Source organism: Oncorhynchus keta, chromosome 24, assembly GCF_023373465.1.
Source record: "Oncorhynchus keta strain PuntledgeMale-10-30-2019 chromosome 24, Oket_V2, whole genome shotgun sequence".
Classification (NCBI taxonomy): Eukaryota; Metazoa; Chordata; class Actinopteri; order Salmoniformes; family Salmonidae; genus Oncorhynchus; species Oncorhynchus keta.
In genome coordinates, this window is record NC_068444.1 from 23,961,924 (window position 1) to 23,979,675 (window position 17,752).

A 17,752-nucleotide genomic window follows, 5' to 3' on the forward strand; every position below is an offset into this window, starting at 1 on the left:
ACTTGTGGATAGTTTGTCCCAACGGTCGGTAAATGTCAGTCTGCAGCAGCCAGCCAGTGAACTGTTTACAGAAAAATAAATTAAGACAAAAACAATAGATGTCAAGACTTTAATGTGTTTACAATGAATTGATACATATTTGGACTATCAAATATCACTTTTATTCAGTTCATGAAAAATATTAAGAAATATTTAAAATAGACCCCTCATTTACATTTGGTATTTCATCTTCCTTGATCATGATTATTATATATATTTTTTTTATAGCTGTGCAGGAAGGGAGTAATTACATTAGAAATAAGTCTTAATGATATGAATAATATAACTATAAATAAACATAAGATATGTTCTTTCCTTTTTTAAACATGACCAGATAACAGAAGAAATAGCTTTATAGACATTTCTGCAACTATCAAAAGCTCCTCAGACAGGTGTTAAACAGTATGAAACGCACAGTAACAGTACCATCTTGATCGGCTTATTCTGAATAATTCTGACCATTGACCTCCATGCATTGCTTAACACTATCATGAAAAACTGCACAATATGCTGTACGACACAGCCTAGGAGAAACCCTGGTCTCATACTGTATGTGCTGTTGCCAACTCTTCTGTCATGCTATACATGTTTAGTATGACAATGAAGGAATACAGAGAGGAGTTAGCAAGAGCACAAACAGACTGTTCCATCAGGCTACAAAGGTACATTTTACAAACACAAAGAGAAGCTGCTCTATGGTTTCAGCTCCTGGCAGCAAGAAATTAAGGAATGACGATCCAGAGATGTTATTTTGATATTGGCCAGGATTCAATCCAGACTGCAGAAGATTTGCGTTGACTGCGTTAACATTTGCTGAAAATGGTGCATTGCCAGAAAGGAGCTATCCGATTGAATCCTGCCCTTAGTCCGTGGACTGTTCCTTCACTGAGTCTGCGTCTGTTCTCCCTTGACCAGCAGGTGGATTGGCGCTATTGATGCTGGCAGCTCGATCCGCACCTCTGGAGCTTCTGACAGAGGCAGATCGGTCTATCTTAGGGGGATCCACATCTCTTGAGTTTCTAACAGTGGCAGCTCGATTCAAACCTCTGGAGGTTCTAGTGCCTTCAGCTTGATCAACACCTCTGGAGCTTCGGACACTAGCAGATCGATCCACACCTCTGGAGCTTCGGATGCTAGCAGCCCGGGCTAACTTAGTGAGGGTCTCCTCATAGGGTGTTGGCAGGTAGACCATGAGGAAGACTCCGTCAGACATGTCTGTCTCAGAGCTGCAGCTGGGGATATGGTCTCTGTGCAAGGCCAGTGAGGACAAGAAGTCAGTGCTGCCCTCTGGGTCCTGGAGGTCCTGCAGATCTTGGAGCTCCTCCAGGTCCAGGGTGATGACGTTGGTCAGAGCCAATTTGCTGGTAGAGCATCTCCTGTAGACCAGGAAGCCAACGAGGCTGATGAAAAGGAGAGAGGTTGTTGCTACGACAACATAAAGGATGAACTGTTTGCTCATGATGTCCTCACTGGGGGTCAACTCATTCCAGTGGTCACCCTGGTGATAGAGTAAAAGGTGTGAATAACACTAGTTACTTTATTTCACATACTTTTAAACATCTCATCCATTTTGTTTAATGTGCATCCTGTTGATCAACTTACCTGAGCATGTTTGTCGAGAGAGGGGAGCGGCGACGGCCCAGACCCAGGGACCCAGTCAAGGCTATCTCTGCCCGCTGGCCCAAACTTCATCCAACCGCTATCCAGTAACATCCGCATGATGCTGGGCTGAAAGCCTGGGCTTGGAGCGCAGAGTGGAGCGACAATCAGAGCGATTATCACTCTCGTGTCAGGGTGTACAATACTTACAAATGAGGGCATGACAAGCATGGGTCCAGCTAAGAGATCACTGAGGACGTAACAGTGTCCAATCACAGCCAGGCTTCTCCAATCTCTTTGGATTTACTCACAGCAGCACCACATTTGGCCTACATTGCACATAATGGTTACGTGGGTGGTTGGTCAACTGATGTGGCGAGTGAGGTGCATTTAATTTGTAGTGGGAAAATGCACTCTTAGAGAACCCCCCTCCCCAGTTATTCTGGCTTGTCCCTGTCAGAGGACCAGGTAAAACCCTTTCACCCACAAATACTGTTTTGAGAAAAGTTCCTGACCCCCTCTTAGATGAAGAGAGTTTCATAATTGAGACAAATATATAAATCATCAGATCCGGTAATCGATTTGTTTGTTTATTCTACAACACAACATAAAAGCGCTTTGAAATATACTGAGTATGAATACATACAATCTGAAGACAAATTACATCAGCAAGGGAGTCCAGCCAGAGAAAGAACACAAACATTATAAGTTACTTTTTATCAAAGGCAGAAAAAAGCTTTTGAAAATCATTGTGACAATATTGGCTCTATTAAATCTGTGTCGTTGAAGAATTACAGATTGTGTGATAGATATTTAAAGGTACTGTAATTCCTGATTGAGCCGACATATGCAGCGTTTACCATGAATGCAGTCTCCACGAACGCTGAAACGTTGCCTTTAAATTTCATGCTGTAACACAGAACTTCCACGATAGGGATTGAATAGAGCCCTAAGCAAGACATTCTTTCTGCCAGGCTTGTGCCATTCAGTTCATCCATAATACCGACCATAGTCATTCAGAGGAAAATGTACAGAACTTATAAACTGGCAGAATTTTGACGGTATATGTACACTTAGTTGCCGAACAGTAAAATAATCATAAAACATATTCATATTAATAACAATATATTAACCAAATGTTTGTAATAATCAGTTAATTGAATTTTGTTTGGCTAAACACTTAAGATGGCAAAATTAATCTGTTAACAAAACAGTTGTCTTAGTGCATGAAAACATTACAGAAGCCGTCAGGCATGCTCCACACATTAGAACACTTTCTCACTCAAATTGCCTTAAATTAAGCATTACACAATACACCTCTAGCTACAGGGCCCAGCTGTAAAAGAGACCGTGGTCTCAGTCTGTGTTCCTTGTTGAAATAAAGGTATAATAATACCATTGATGTCAAGTGATTTTAATTCAAATCATGTGAATTTTGGTTATAAAACAAAAAACACATTGAACTGTGTTGAAAACAATTGCCATCTCATGGGACCATACTTATGGGTATTCATGCGCCATAAAGTAATGTGCTCCCGCACTGCAGAACATATGGAATTGGACTATTGATGGTTTCAAATAAATGCATCAACACGGTTTGGGGCAGAGGAGTAAAAATGTGTTATAGGAAGCAATGATATTGCCACAGTCTAGGACGATTAGATACACAAACACTCCATTGTTTTTAAAATCCACGTCCATCGTCCCATAAACTGATCATTTTGAACAAACTGTGTCAAACAATTGGGTCACAATCTACCCACAAATTATCAACTCCGACAATAAGGAATAGTCGACGGTTTCTCTCTCTCAAAGCCGCTTATATGCCTACGCACTCTCTCAGGGTCCTGCTCCCTTTTCATCCTCAATCAGCAGATAGGAAGCTATGGCAGATGATACGTTTCTTGGAAAGGATCAACAGTTAGAAGATAGTGCCTCTATATAACACATTCACAAGCTTCATGCTCAGCATAATTTCCAGAGAGATGATGCTGTAAAAGTATACAACGAATGGAACTTAATAATCATCAGCAGTTTACATCAAGGGCTCCATTCAATCTTTATTGCTGAAGTTCAGCTTTACAGCATGATGAGACTGGTCTCAGACTATAGGTAACATTTTTAAAAAATTACATTTTGGGAAAACTGAAAATAGTTGGTATGTTTCGTTTGGTTACATAAAACAGACGGTTACCGAAGGCAAAAACAAAAGGAGGATGTTTGGTTGTAATATAACGCAAACGTATAGTAACCCAAATGTTGCGTGTTCAAATCTCATCATGGACAACTTTTGCATTTAGTAACTACTATTTGTTCAGCTACTTAGCTAACCCTTTCCCTAACCCTACCTACCTTAACGTTAGCCAGCTAGCTAAATTTAACCGCAACAAATTGGAATTCGTAACATATCATACATATTGCAAATTTGTAACATTGTATGAATTGCAATTCATAACACATCATACGAATTGTAATTTGTAATATATATGGAATGGATGATGGGCATCCACAAATTAATACATACCATACAAATGTACATTTACTATGATACCCCTGAGTTCAGGTTGGCGTGACTTGACATTTTAACAGCAATATTCCTGTGGAGACTGTATTCAAGGTAAACGCTGTATGTGTCAGCTCAATCGGAAATTACCTTTACATTTCTAAAATCGCCCCAATCTGTAATGCTTCAGCCATCCAGATTGAATAGAGCCCCTAGACACATACAGTGGGCAGGTCTTTGGTCATTGTACAGTCATTTTCACCTCCCAAAGTTGATCATTTCATTAAGACCGTAAACAAAAAGGTACATTCTATAATAAACAGTATGTATGCAAAAGACTGTCGTCCCAGGTTGTCAGAAGAAAATACACTATAAAGCACTGTAATAAGTAAACTTGACACTGAAAATTCTACCCCCAGTACTGCAATGGAGACCAGATGAGAATACGCTCAACAAATTATGCAACGAAAGCAATTACTAAACTTTTCAATAGTAGAATATTACATGAACTCTCATGACAGAATTCTAACATAATAAGTTACTTTCTAGATATCTACATTTAAATGTACTTATTTTTCCGTTTTCTTCTATATGAAATCATCTTGATTCATTGTAAAAGTGTGTTACTATAATGAGCTTGAGAGTGCTTCCATATAAAAATGTACTATATTCACAAATGCATTTTGGCCAACTTCAATTTTTTTCAATTCTTGCCTATTTTAGAGTACAGTAGAGCTGAAAACCTAATAAGATATATTTATTTTTAATACCTTTTAAGCGCAGACATTTACTACCAGAGATTCAACTAATCTTTGGAGGCCAGCATGAAAATGTCAACTGTATCAAAACATTAGGGAACAAATGTACATTCAAGGGAACATGTTTTGAGAGCAGGTGCATATTATATCTACCAATAAATAATCCACTAAAGTTACTAAAATCCTAGACAAAATTGTGTGGGTGGGTACATAAAAGGCTGTTCTTTGACTGCTCAAATTTACACAAACAGCAATGGCGAACATATATTATAGTGATACATGTACTGAGTGTTCAATCATCTGTCCCTTTTCATTAATACCCAAGCAGATGTCAGCTATTAGAGCAGGGTCAGAGGTCAGAGGGACAACACGATAGCAATTCCAACATTTCCTATAGAGGGGCTAGCGAGGAGTCCGGGTATGGTCAGGGAAAGGCGTAGTGATTGGAGAATCATCATGTTTGGGTCTGACATTATCTAAGGATGACCGTTTCTAGACAGGCCAGGTCTGAGCATGGCTCCAACCCAAACTGTTGTTGAGGTTCGAGGGTATATGAACGAAACATAATCCTGCCTTACAGTATTTGTTGGGTTGTTTATCAACAGCGCTCTCAATGAGGATCAGCATGTGGGGATTTGCTCTCTGATTTCATTGCACATTGATGAGTACGACTCATTGACCTATATGGTGAGATCTCAGGCGTGATTAGATAATAGCAAGGCTGTATTTCCATCATGTTAAAGAATGGATGGATTTGGGCAGTGGTGTAGTGGAGGGTAAACGCGAGTACAATCATTTTGGGCCCAACAGTTCACCTCCCTTTTGCAACAAAAAAAATCCCCGAAAGTATAGGGAGCCGTACTCTTTTCACTGCGACAGCCAATTAGAGTTTATCCACCTAGGTTTTTTTACCACTGGATTAGGGTCATGGTCTATTTACCTAGAGGGGACTGGGTCACTTTCACCAAGGCCTTGTGACTGGCTGGTGTCATCAAGGCATCTCATCTCCTCTCTTAAACAACATTTGTTAATGTTAATTAATACTAAAGAGAATATCATCCATTTCACTGAGAGGGGCCTGGGCTTGGTAAATCATTTTGCCTGATTTATAGATTGGAATCTTGTCAGAGTGCAGTATACCAATTTACTACTGAAATGTGTAAAGCTAACTGGAACTAATATCTTCATATAGCACAATATCTGATTTATGTACAGTTATTCCAATGTCAAATCACAAATATAAATAAAAAATATATATATTCTTAATGTAATAGCATATTTGCAGTTGTAAAGAATTTATATAAATAATATGTAGTAAACATAAATTGGGGTCTACAATAAATAGCTATGTCAGCTAATTTAAAGACACAACTATTCTATTTTTGGTAAAAAGCTCACTTCCATTTCATTAAGGAGTGACAGCGTTAAAGCAAAACCTAGCAAAGATAAACTGCATGACTTCCTGTAAATTACAATCAAACTGAATGACTTCCTGTAAATTACAATCAAACTGAATGACTTCCTGTAAATTACAATCAAACTGAATGACTTCTTGTAAATTACAATCAAACTGAATGCGGCTAAAAGTGGCAATGCAGATTCTCATTGGCTGAGCCTTTGAGTCTCCCCTTTACAAACACTAAGGAACGCAGCTGCTCCTCACATAGTGATGTCATACATTCTTCCTACGCGACTCAGCCACTCTCGCACTGCCTGGCGCACACGGAGGTCAGTCACGTGACAGGTCAGCTGACTAATGCAGGGGAACACGGCGGGCTGCAGGGCCACGAAGGTAGGGTCTGGAAGGAGCTGGATCTGAGTCAGGATGGTCAGAACCATGTTAGTCCATGCCTAGAGAGAGAGTGAGAGAGGCAGAGAGAGAACAAGATAACAAAATAAAGAGAACGAGAGAGAGGGTTGAGTGTTTATCCAATCATGAAAAGAGAACTGGACCTGTATCTGGCAATGTTTTCCCTGCATGCAGTCCCACCTGTATCTGGCAATGTTTGCCCTGCATGCAGTCCCACCTGTATCTGGTCATGTTTCCCCTGCATGCAGTCCCACCTGTATCTGGCAATGTTTTCCCTGCATGCAGTCCCACCTGTATCTGGTCATGTTTCCCCTGCATGCAGTCCCACCTGTATCTGGTCATGTTTCCCCTGCATGCAGTCCCACCTGTATCTGGCAATGTTTTCCCTGCATGCGGTCCCACCTGTATCTGGTCATGTTTGCCCTGCATGCAGTCCCACCTGTATCTGGCAATGTTTGCCCTGCATGCAGTCCCACCTGTATCTGGTCATGTTTTCCCTGCATGCAGTCCCACCTGTATCTGGTCATGTTTTCCCTGCATGCAGTCCCACCTGTATCTGGTCATGTTTGCCCTGCATGCAGTCCCACCTGTATCTGGTCATGTTTGCCCTGCATGCAGTCCCACATGTATCTGGCAATGTTTGCCCTGCATGCAGTCCCACCTGTATCTGGTCATGTTTTCCCTGCATGCAGTCCCACCTGTATCTGGTCATGTTTTCCCTGCATGCAGTCCCACCTGTATCTGGTCATGTTTTCCCTGCATGCAGTCCCACCTGTATCTGGTCATGTTTTCCCTGCATGCAGTCCCACCTGTATCTGGTCATGTTTGCCCTGCATGCAGTCCCACGTGTATCTGGTCATGTTTCCCCTGCATGTGGTCCCACCTGTATCTGGTCATGTTTCCCTTGCAGTCCCACCTGTATCTGGCCATGTTTCCCCTGCATGCGGTCCCACCTGTATCTGGTCATGTTTTCCCTGCATGCAGTCCCACCTGTATCTGGTCATGTTTTCCCTGCATGCAGTCCCACCTGTATCTGGTCATGTTTCCCCTGCATGCAGTCCTATCTGTATCTGGTCATGTTTTCCCTGCATGCAGTCCCACCTGTATCTGGTCATGTTTCCCCTGCATGCAGTCCCACCTGTATCTGGTCATGTTTCCCCTGCATGCAGTCCCACCTGTATCTGGTCATGTTTCCCCTGCATGCAGTCCCACCTGTATCTGGTCATGTTTCCCCTGCATGCAGTCCTATCTGTATCTGGTCATGTTTTCCCTGCATGCAGTCCCACCTGTATCTGGTCATGTTTGCCCTGCATGCAGTCCCACGTGTATCTGGTCATGTTTCCCCTGCATGTGGTCCCACCTGTATCTGGTCATGTTTCCCTTGCAGTCCCACCTGTATCTGGCCATGTTTCCCCTGCATGCGGTCCCACCTGTATCTGGTCATGTTTCCCCTGCATGCGGTCCCACCTGTATCTGGTCATGTTTCCCTTGCAGTCCCACCTGTATCTGGTTATGTTTCCCCTGCATGCAGTCCTACCTGTATCTGGTCATGTTTGCCCTGCATGCAGTCCCACCTGTATCTGGTCATGTTTCCCCTGCATGCGGTCCCACCTGTATCTGGCCATGTTTCCCCTGCATGCGGTCCCACCTGTATCTGGCCATGTTTCCCCTGCATGCAGTCCCACTTGTATCTGGCCATGTTTCCCCTGCATGCAGTCCCACCTGTATCTGGCCATGTTTCCCCTGCATGCAGTACCACGTGTATCTGGTCATGTTTCCCCTGGATGCAGTCCTACCTGTATCTGGTCATGTTTCCCCTGTATGCGGTCCCACCTGTATCTGGTCATGTTTCCCTTGCAGTCCCACCTGTATCTGGCCATGTTTCCCCTGCATGCAGTCCCACCTGTATCTGGCCATGTTTCCCCTGCATGCAGTCCCACCTGTATCTGGCCATGTTTCCCCTGCATGCGGTCTCACCTGTATCTGGCCATGTTTCCCCTGCATGCGGTCCCACCTGTATCTGGCCATGTTTCCCCTGCATGCGGTCCCACCTGTATCTGGCCATGTTTCCCCTGCATGCAGTCCCACTTGTATCTGGCCATGTTTCCCCTGCATGCAGTCCCACCTGTATCTGGCCATGTTTCCCCTGCATGCAGTCCCACCTGTATCTGGCCATGTTTCCCCTGCATGCAGTCCCACGTGTATCTGGTCATGTTTCCCCTGCATGCAGTCCTACCTGTATCTGGTCATGTTTTCCCTGCATGCAGTCCCACCTGTATCTGGTCATGTTTCCCCTGCATGCAGTCCTATCTGTATCTGGTCATGTTTTCCCTGCATGCAGTCCCACCTGTATCTGGTCATGTTTTCCCTGCATGCAGTCCCACCTGTATCTGGTCATGTTTTCCCTGCATGCAGTCCCACCTGTATCTGGTCATGTTTTCCCTGCATGCAGTCCCACCTGTATCTGGTCATGTTTGCCCTGCATGCAGTCCCACGTGTATCTGGTCATGTTTCCCCTGCATGTGGTCCCACCTGTATCTGGTCATGTTTCCCTTGCAGTCCCACCTGTATCTGGCCATGTTTCCCCTGCATGCGGTCCCACCTGTATCTGGTCATGTTTCCCCTACATGCGGTCCCACCTGTATCTGGTCATGTTTCCCCTACATGCGGTCCCACCTGTATCTGGCAATGTTTTCCCTGCATGCGGTCCCACCTGTATCTGGTCATGTTTGCCCTGCATGCAGTCCCACCTGTATCTGGCAATGTTTGCCCTGCATGCAGTCCCACCTGTATCTGGTCATGTTTTCCCTGCATGCAGTCCCACCTGTATCTGGTCATGTTTCCCTTGCAGTCCCACCTGTATCTGGTTATGTTTCCCCTGCATGCAGTCCTACCTGTATCTGGTCATGTTTCCCCTGCATGCGGTCCCACCTGTATCTGGCCATGTTTCCCCTGCATGCGGTCCCACCTGTATCTGGCCATGTTTCCCCTGCATGCAGTCCCACTTGTATCTGGCCATGTTTCCCCTGCATGCAGTCCCACCTGTATCTGGCCATGTTTCCCCTGCATGCAGTTCCACCTGTATCTGGCCATGTTTCCCCTGCATGCAGTCACCACGCGCTCTCACCACTGGTGTCCCCCAGGGCTCTGTTCTAGGCCCTCTCCTATTCTCGCTATACACCAAGTCACTTGGCTCTGTCATAACCTCACATGGTCTCTCCTATCATTGCTATGCAGACGACACACAATTAATCTTCTCCTTTCCTCCTTCTGATGACCAGGTGGTGAATCGCATCTCTGCATGTCTGGCAGACATATCAGTGTGGATGACGGATCACCACCTCAAGCTGAACCTCGGCAAGATGGAGCTGCTCTTCCTCCCGGGAAGGACTGCCCGTTCCATGATCTCGCCATCACGGTTGACAACTCCATTGTGTCCTCCTCCCAGAGCGCTAAGAACCTTGGCGTGATCCTGGACAACACCCTGTCGTTCTCAACTAACATCAAGGCGGTGGCCCGTTCCTGTAGGTTCATGCTCTACAACATCCGCAGAGTACGACCCTGCCTCACACAGGAAGCGGCGCAGGTCCTAATCCAGGCACTTGTCATCTCCCGTCTGGATTACTGCAACTCGCTGTTGGCTGGGCTCCCTGCCTGTGCCATTAAACCCTACAACTCATCCAGAACGCCGCAGCCCGTCTGGTGTTCAACCTTCCCAAGTTATCTCACGTCACCCCGCTCCTCCGCTCTCTCCACTGGCTTCCAGTTGAAGCTCGCATCCGCTACAAGACCATGGTGCTTGCCTACGGAGCTGTGAGGGGAACGGCACCTCAGTACCTCCAGGCTCTGATCAGGCCCTACACCCAAACAAGGGCACTGCGTTCATCCACCTCTGGCCTGCTCACCTCCCTACCACTGAGGAAGTACAGTTCCCGCTCAGCCCAGTCAAAACTGTTCGCTGCTCTGGCTCCCCAATGGTGGAACACACTCCCTCACGACGCCAGGACAGCGGAGTCAATCACCACCTTCCGGAGACACCTGAAACCCCACCTCTTTAAGGAATACCTAGGATAGGATAAAGTAATCCTTCTCACCCCCCTTAAAAGATTTAGATGCACTATTGTAAAGTGGCTGTTCCACTGGATGTCATAAGGTTCATGCACCAATTTGTAAGTCGCTCTGGATAAGAGCGTCTGCTAAATGACTTAAATGTAAATGTAAATGTAATGCAGTCCCACGTGTATCTGGTCATGTTTCCCCTGCATGCAGTCCTACCTGTATCTGGTCATGTTTCCCCTGCATGCGGTCCCACCTGTATCTGGCCATGTTTCCCCTGCATGCGGTCCCACCTGTATCTGGCCATGTTTCCCCTGCATGCAGTCCCACTTGTATCTGGCCATGTTTCCCCTGCATGCAGTCCCACCTGTATCTGGCCATGTTTCCCCTGCATGCAGTCCCACCTGTATCTGGCCATGTTTCCCCTGCATGCAGTCCCACGTGTATCTGGTCATGTTTCCCCTGCATGTGGTCCCACCTGTATCTGGTCATGTTTCCCTTGCAGTCCCACCTGTATCTGGCCATGTTTCCCCTGCATGCGGTCCCACCTGTATCTGGTCATGTTTCCCTTGCAGTCCCACCTGTATCTGGTTGTTTCCCCTGCATGCAGTCCTACCTGTATCTGGTCATGTTTGCCCTGCATGCAGTCCCACCTGTATCTGGTCATGTTTCCCCTGCATGCGGTCCCACCTGTATCTGGCCATGTTTCCCCTGCATGCGGTCCCACCTGTATCTGGCCATGTTTCCCCTGCATGCAGTCCCACTTGTATCTGGCCATGTTTCCCCTGCATGCAGTCCCACCTGTATCTGGCCATGTTTCCCCTGCATGCAGTCCCACCTGTATCTGGCCATGTTTCCCCTGCATGCAGTCCCACGTGTAGCTGGTCATGTTTCCCCTGCATGCAGTCCTACCTGTATCTGGTCATGTTTCCCCTGCATGCAGTCCTACCTGTATCTGGTCATGTTTCCCCTGCATGCGGTCCCACCTGTATCTGGTCATGTTTCCCTTGCAGTCCCACCTGTATCTGGCCATGTTTCCCCTGCATGCAGTCCCACCTGTATCTGGCCATGTTTCCCCTGCATGCAGTCCCACCTGTATCTGGCCATGTTTCCCCTGCATGCAGTCCCACGTGTATCTGGTCATGTTTCCCCTGCATGCAGTCCTACCTGTATCTGGTCATGTTTCCCCTGCATGCAGTCCTACCTGTATCTGGTCATGTTTCCCCTGCATGCAGTCCTACCTGTATCTGGTCATGTTTCCCCTGCATGCGGTCCCACCTGTATCTGGTCATGTTTCCCTTGCAGTCCCACCTGTATCTGGTCATGTTTCCCCTGCATGCGGTCCCACCTGTATCTGGTCATGTTTCCCCTGCATGCGGTCCCACCTGTATCTGGTCATGTTTCCCCTGCATGCAGTCCCACCTGTATCTGGCCATGTTTCCCCTGCATGCAGTCCCACCTGTATCTGGCCATGGTTCCCCTGCATGCGGTCCCACCTGTATCTGGCCATGTTTCCCCTGCATGCGGTCCCACCTGTATCTGGTCATGTTTCCCCTGCATGCAGTCCTACCTGTATCTGGTCATGTTTCCCCTGCAGTCCTACCTGTATCTGAGCCTCTGAGTCTCTAATGGAGACGCTGTGGGAGCTTGCTGTAGAACCGGAGCGGGGTCTGATCTTCTCCTGCCTCAGCACCTCTGGCCCGGCACTGAACGAGTGTCTCATGGGCCCCGGGTCCACCAGCTGCTGGGGCCTCTGTGGGTTGGAGGACTCTGGGCCCCTCATCGTCCCTGCCTCGCCCCTGTTCTCTCCCCCCTTGGTCTCCTTCACGAAGGTGGAATGGTTGTGCTGCTGCTTTCTCTTCTTGTACTCCATCATCAGCTTGGTTATGGTCTTGTCGGTGGCGATGGTGTATAGCTTGTTCCCAGCACTCTCCCACCACTCCTTCTTGCGGCCCGCTGGGTCTCTCCTCTCCCCTCTCAGGTGTGGCAGGCTGTCCATGCAGTAGCCAGCAGTAGGGCTGTGTGTGTCCTCCGACGGCGTCTCTGCCAGGTGGGAGCGCACGCTGTCATCTGAGGGTGTTCCCCGGCCGGACAGGCCTCCCGTGGAGGGAGTGGGAGTCTCGGGGGTGGAGGGGAAGAAGGGCAGGAAGAAGAGGGGGTCCCCCCGGAAGACGGGCACTGCCTCGTCCACCAGGTTCTCCTGGTCCAGGTGCATCTGGATGTAGTTGTTGCAGAGGTCCATGCAGAGCTTGTGCAGCCGCTTGACCAGCCAGGCCCAGTCTGCGCTGCTGACCGGCTGGATGCTGAGTGAAGGGATGGTGGCCCGCCACTGGCGCTTCTCCTTCCCCCGCGGGGGACTCACCTGAGCCGTCTCCTCGAAGATGTCCTCGTCCTCGGAGGAGCACTGCTGGGAGGAGTCGGAGCTGCCTTCGCCCTCCTCGTAAAGGATCTTCTTCACCAGCTCAGCAGTGATACTCTCTTGGTTGGTGAGCGTGGCACACAGCAGGGCCTGGAAGTAGATGTTGAAGCTCATGGCAGACTGGCGGTACAGGTTGGCAGCGCCACACACCCCAGACACCTTCATCAGCAGGTACTTGAGGCCCGGGCGCGTGTCGAAGTCTCGGGCTGTGCGGTAGGAGTCCAGCAGCAGGTCGAAGATGATGGCCAGGTTCTGCATAGAGATGTAGCGCAGGAAACCAGATGGTCTAGGATCAGATACTGGGGTGGTCTTCTCCTGGGTCTCAGCATCACCAGGGTGCTTAAACTCCTCCAGCAGAATGTCATACAGGTTCTGGAGCAACACTTGATGAGAGAGTAAGCTAACCACTATAGTTCTGAAAGGAATCCTATAGATCAGATGGAGAAAAAGGTTCATGAAACCATTTATGTAAATAGATTCCCATTTTACTTATATTTGGTTTGTCTGATTGTCAGAAACATGCAACAACGTACTGGGATTAAAGCTTTAAAGTTTTACGACACTGCTTTTAAAAGCTACAATCCTTAGTTGCTACATCCATTTTTGGACATATGATATGTACCCATTGATTCTTGAGGAATATAACTTAGAAATACCTCATGAGCTTAGTTCAACTCTCGTACCCTATCATCAGAACCCAAAATATAAGCTTGGTTGTTTGTAAACAATAAAAATGTAAACAAACAGTAGCCTCAAAACATGGTTACAACTATAATTTTGATATCATTGATGGTCAGTCCTTGCATCCATAGCTCGGTTTATGAATTTGAGAGTGGTTACATTTCTCCAGCCCCATCCCTCAGCTGTTTACCAAAACAAAGGCGGATTGACCGATTTGCTATTGTTTCAATTAAGGACTCTAGCTTTAAATCGCAGACATCAATTTCTCCATCCTTCTGGGCATCATATGAGGTTTCTGATAAACAGCATTAAAGAAAAGGTCCTTAACTGAAAGTCAAAAGCAGATTTAATAAAACCACATTGTAATCCCAAAGAGCTTGATCAAAATAATAATACTGTATCAGAGGTCAGAGGACTCTGGGAATATTCTTATTTTATAAAAATGGAAAGAATTTCATATCTACGCATGGTGGATAAGACAAAGTCTTCATCATCTGCAAGTAGCTTATGTCATCTGATAACAGATGTTGACATGACATAATATGGTCCATGACATTGAATGGATGCTTAAAGGAAAAATGTAAATATTGAATATACAGGTGGGCATAAATGCTGCTCACAGTAGACCAGAATCATGGTATGGGTGTTATCGAAGTGCTCTTACCCAATTTTTCTGTTGTAAGTCCAGCACATGAGAGAGAAATCAGCACATAAGGAGATAGAATATACTGCACATCGAAAGCTACATTCTGAGAACGGGCTGTGAAACTAGACAAACTGTAACACACTATATATAGATAGTGAATAGAGCAATGATTCAAAGTTGATGGTGTACTGTACACGACAGGTTGAACACACAGTATACAAAAGCCACCACACACCAGCTATGTGATTAAACGTTGCAAACCTTTTCTGAGTGTGACCATTGGATTGCTGGTCTGAAGGGAGCTCTATGATGAGCACACAAGACTGGGCATGCTCAAAGCCTTCTTTGTTATTGGGGGTTTTAGGGGAGCACTGGGTGTCCAGCATAAACACCTAAAGACAGGAGGAAGATTGGAGACATGTTCAACAACTATAAAGTCATACTGAACAATATACATGAATCATTACATGTACTGTCTACATAGAAGATTTGAGACTTAATACAGAGGTTTGAAATGTTGTTTAATAACATCTAGATTGATGAATAGTAGTATTGGACACAGGTCTGACTGTGGACAGCCACACATGTATACGTCATTTCACATCAACATGCATGTAAGCCTAGGCCTAGATTCAATCCGGACTGCAGAAGATCCGTGCAATAGGGCGACTGAAATGTAAAGGTGATTTCCGATTGAGTAAACTAGTGTGTGGTGGTGGAGGGTCACCTGCTGGGCCATGGCTCTGATTCTCCAGTACTCTGCCTCAGCAGAGGGGGAGTGGGACGGAGCGGCCACCTTAACCTCACAGGCGTCCCCAGAGAAGCTGTCTGAACCACTACGGAAACACGCCAGCAGGTTCTACACAAGAGGTAGAGACGCAGAAACACACACAGGTTCTGTGTGGCACTCTGGCATGCATGCTGAAGCTATACAGTCTGGAGCACAAGGTTACATACAATGTGATCCAATCAACAGGATCTAGAACACACTGATCAACTGCAACTCTCTCAATCAGACACACATGGAACGTTATACAAACAGTTGAGTCAGTGAAAGTATACATACACCTAGGATAATTTTTTATGTCTAAAGAAATGAATGAATGACAGTAATCCCAACATTCATTACTGGAACTAAACAGCTAAATTATAGTGGACATTTACTTTTACTAGGGAATTAATGACCTGTCCTGAATGTAGATGACACTTTTACAACAACTATTTTATAAAGCCCTTTTTACAGTTGTCACAAAGTGCTTTAAAGCCCCAAAGAGCAAGCAATGCAGAGGAGGAAGCACCAAAAAAAAGCACAAGCCTGAGAAAGTTGGTATTGTCCATACAGTATGCCTGCGTGCATATAGAGTCTACCACTATATGTTTTAAGACTGTCTGAATAAACAATGCTGTTAGTGAAGACACAATGCATTCTTAAGTAGAGTAATCTCTTGCAAGGTCACTATATTTAAGGTCTGTTATTGAAATTAATGCATCATGCATTTAAGCCCTCTTTCTACTACAATACAAGTAGAGACAATCTTTTTATTTTCTCTCTAAAAAGGCTGCAGCTTTAAGCTTTAAAGAAGATTATATTTGTTCCTCTCATATTGTGCAGGGCTGGGACTGAGGAAAATACTTAATAATAATAATAATAATAATATATGCCATTTAGCAGACGCTTTTATCCAAAGCGACTTACAGTCATACTTGTCGTGAGACGTATACTTCTAAATGTAGCCTACCTAGTGTAGGAATGATATGGGGCTAGATGGAAATATGCATTCACCTGCTGCCACACACCACAGCCATAATCAGAATGGGTTAAAGGCCCAATGCAGCCATTTTTTATCTCAATATCAAATAATTTCTGGGAAACAAGTACAGTGCATTCAGAAAGTATTCAGACCCCTTGACTTCAACATTTTGTTACATTACAGCCTTATTCTAAAATGTATAAAATATATATTTCCTCATCAATCTACATACAATACCACATCATGACAAAGTAAAAACTGTTTTTTAGAAATTGTAGCAAGTATTTAGACTCTTTACTCAGCACTTTGTTGAAGCACATTTGGCAGCGATTACAGCCTTGAGTCATTTTTGGTATGACGCTACAAGCTTAGCACAACTGGTTTTTGGGGAGTTTCTCCCATTCTTCTCTGTGGACACTCTCAAGCTCTGTCAGGTTGGATAGGGAGCGTTGCTGCACAGCCATTTTTGGGTCTCCAGAGATGTTCGATCTGGTACAAGTCCAGGCTCTGGCTGGGCAACTCAAGGACATTCAGAGACTTGTCTCAAAGCCAGTCCTGTGTTGTCTTGGCTGTGTGCTAGTGTCGTTGTCCTGTTGGAAGGTGAACCTTTTCCCCAGTATGAGGTCCTGAGTGCTATGGAGCAGGTTTTCATCATTAATCTCTCTGTACTTTGCTCAGTTCATCTTTAACTCGATCCTGACTAGTGTCCCTGTCCCTGCCGCTGAAAAACATCCACACAGCACGATGCTGCCACCACCATGCTTCACCGTAGGGTTGATGTCAGGTTTCCTCCAGACGGGACGCTTGGCATTCAGGCCAAAGAGTTCAATGTTGGTTTCATCAGATCAGAGAATCTTGTTTCTCATGCTCTGAGTCTCTTTAAGTGCCTTTTGGCAAACTCTAAAGCGGGCTGTCATGTGCCTTTTACTGAGGAGTGGGCCACTCTACCATAAAGGCCTAATTGGTGGAGTGCTGCAGAGATGATTGTCCTTCTGTAATCTTCTCCCATCTCCACTGAGGAACTCAGGAGCTCTGTCAGAGTGACCATTAGGTTCTTGGTCACCTCCCTGATCAAGGCCCGTCTTGGTGGTTCTAAACTTCTTTTATGTGAGAATTATGGAGGCCACTGTGTTATTGGGAACCTTCAACACTGCAGAAATGTTTTGGTACCCTTCCCCAGACCTGTGCCTCGACACAATCCTGTCTCGGCGCTCTACGACAATTCCCTTGACCTCATGGCTTGGTTTTTGCTCTGACATGCACTGTCAACTGTGGGACGTTATATAGACAGGTGTGTGCTTTTCCAAATCATGTCCAATCAATTGAATTTACCACTGGTGGACTCCAATCAAGTTGTAGAAACATCAAGGGTGATCAATGGAAACAGGATGCACAGGAGCTCAATTTCAAGTCTCATAGCAAACGGTTTGAATACTTATGTAAATAACGTATTTTGTTTTTGTATTTTTATAAAATGTGCCAACATTTCT

At 45.7% G+C, this 17,752-nt stretch overlaps 2 protein-coding genes across 46 annotated transcripts in view; both read right to left on the reverse strand.

The window, feature by feature from the left end:
* Positions 1-95: 95 nt before the first annotated feature.
* On the reverse strand, positions 96-1,932 carry LOC118402828 (uncharacterized). Its single transcript, XM_035801140.1, has 2 exons — positions 1,642-1,932; positions 96-1,537 (listed from the first exon to the last, which is right to left on the reverse strand). The coding sequence occupies exons 1-2, from the start codon at positions 1,867-1,869 to the stop codon at positions 902-904; spliced, it is 864 nt and encodes a 287-aa protein (XP_035657033.1). The 5' UTR covers positions 1,870-1,932; the 3' UTR covers positions 96-901.
* Positions 1,933-2,215: 283 nt separating this feature from the next.
* The window catches only part of arfgef3 (ARFGEF family member 3), a 51,354-nt gene continuing 35,817 nt past the window's right edge, over positions 2,216-17,752 (reverse strand). The window contains exons 30-38 of one of the 45 annotated variants that reach the window (XR_008078424.1): positions 15,239-15,370; positions 14,773-14,903; positions 11,822-13,611; positions 9,604-9,751; positions 9,423-9,459; positions 9,205-9,241; positions 8,946-9,167; positions 7,848-8,139; positions 6,748-7,810 (exon numbers count right to left, since the gene is read on the reverse strand). Coding sequence is in view for 1 of the 45 variants with exons in the window: in XM_035801138.2 (XP_035657031.1) it covers positions 6,559-6,750; positions 12,369-13,611; positions 14,773-14,903; positions 15,239-15,370 (1,698 nt within the window). In the remaining 44 variants the exon portion in view is untranslated. Of the gene's footprint in view, positions 7,811-7,847; positions 8,177-8,723; positions 9,312-9,422; positions 9,460-9,496; positions 9,752-10,984; positions 11,314-11,381; positions 13,612-14,772; positions 14,904-15,238; positions 15,371-17,752 lie in introns of all 45 variants that reach the window. The other 44 variants (XR_008078448.1, XR_008078428.1, XR_008078421.1 and 41 more) reach the window with 44 other exon arrangements.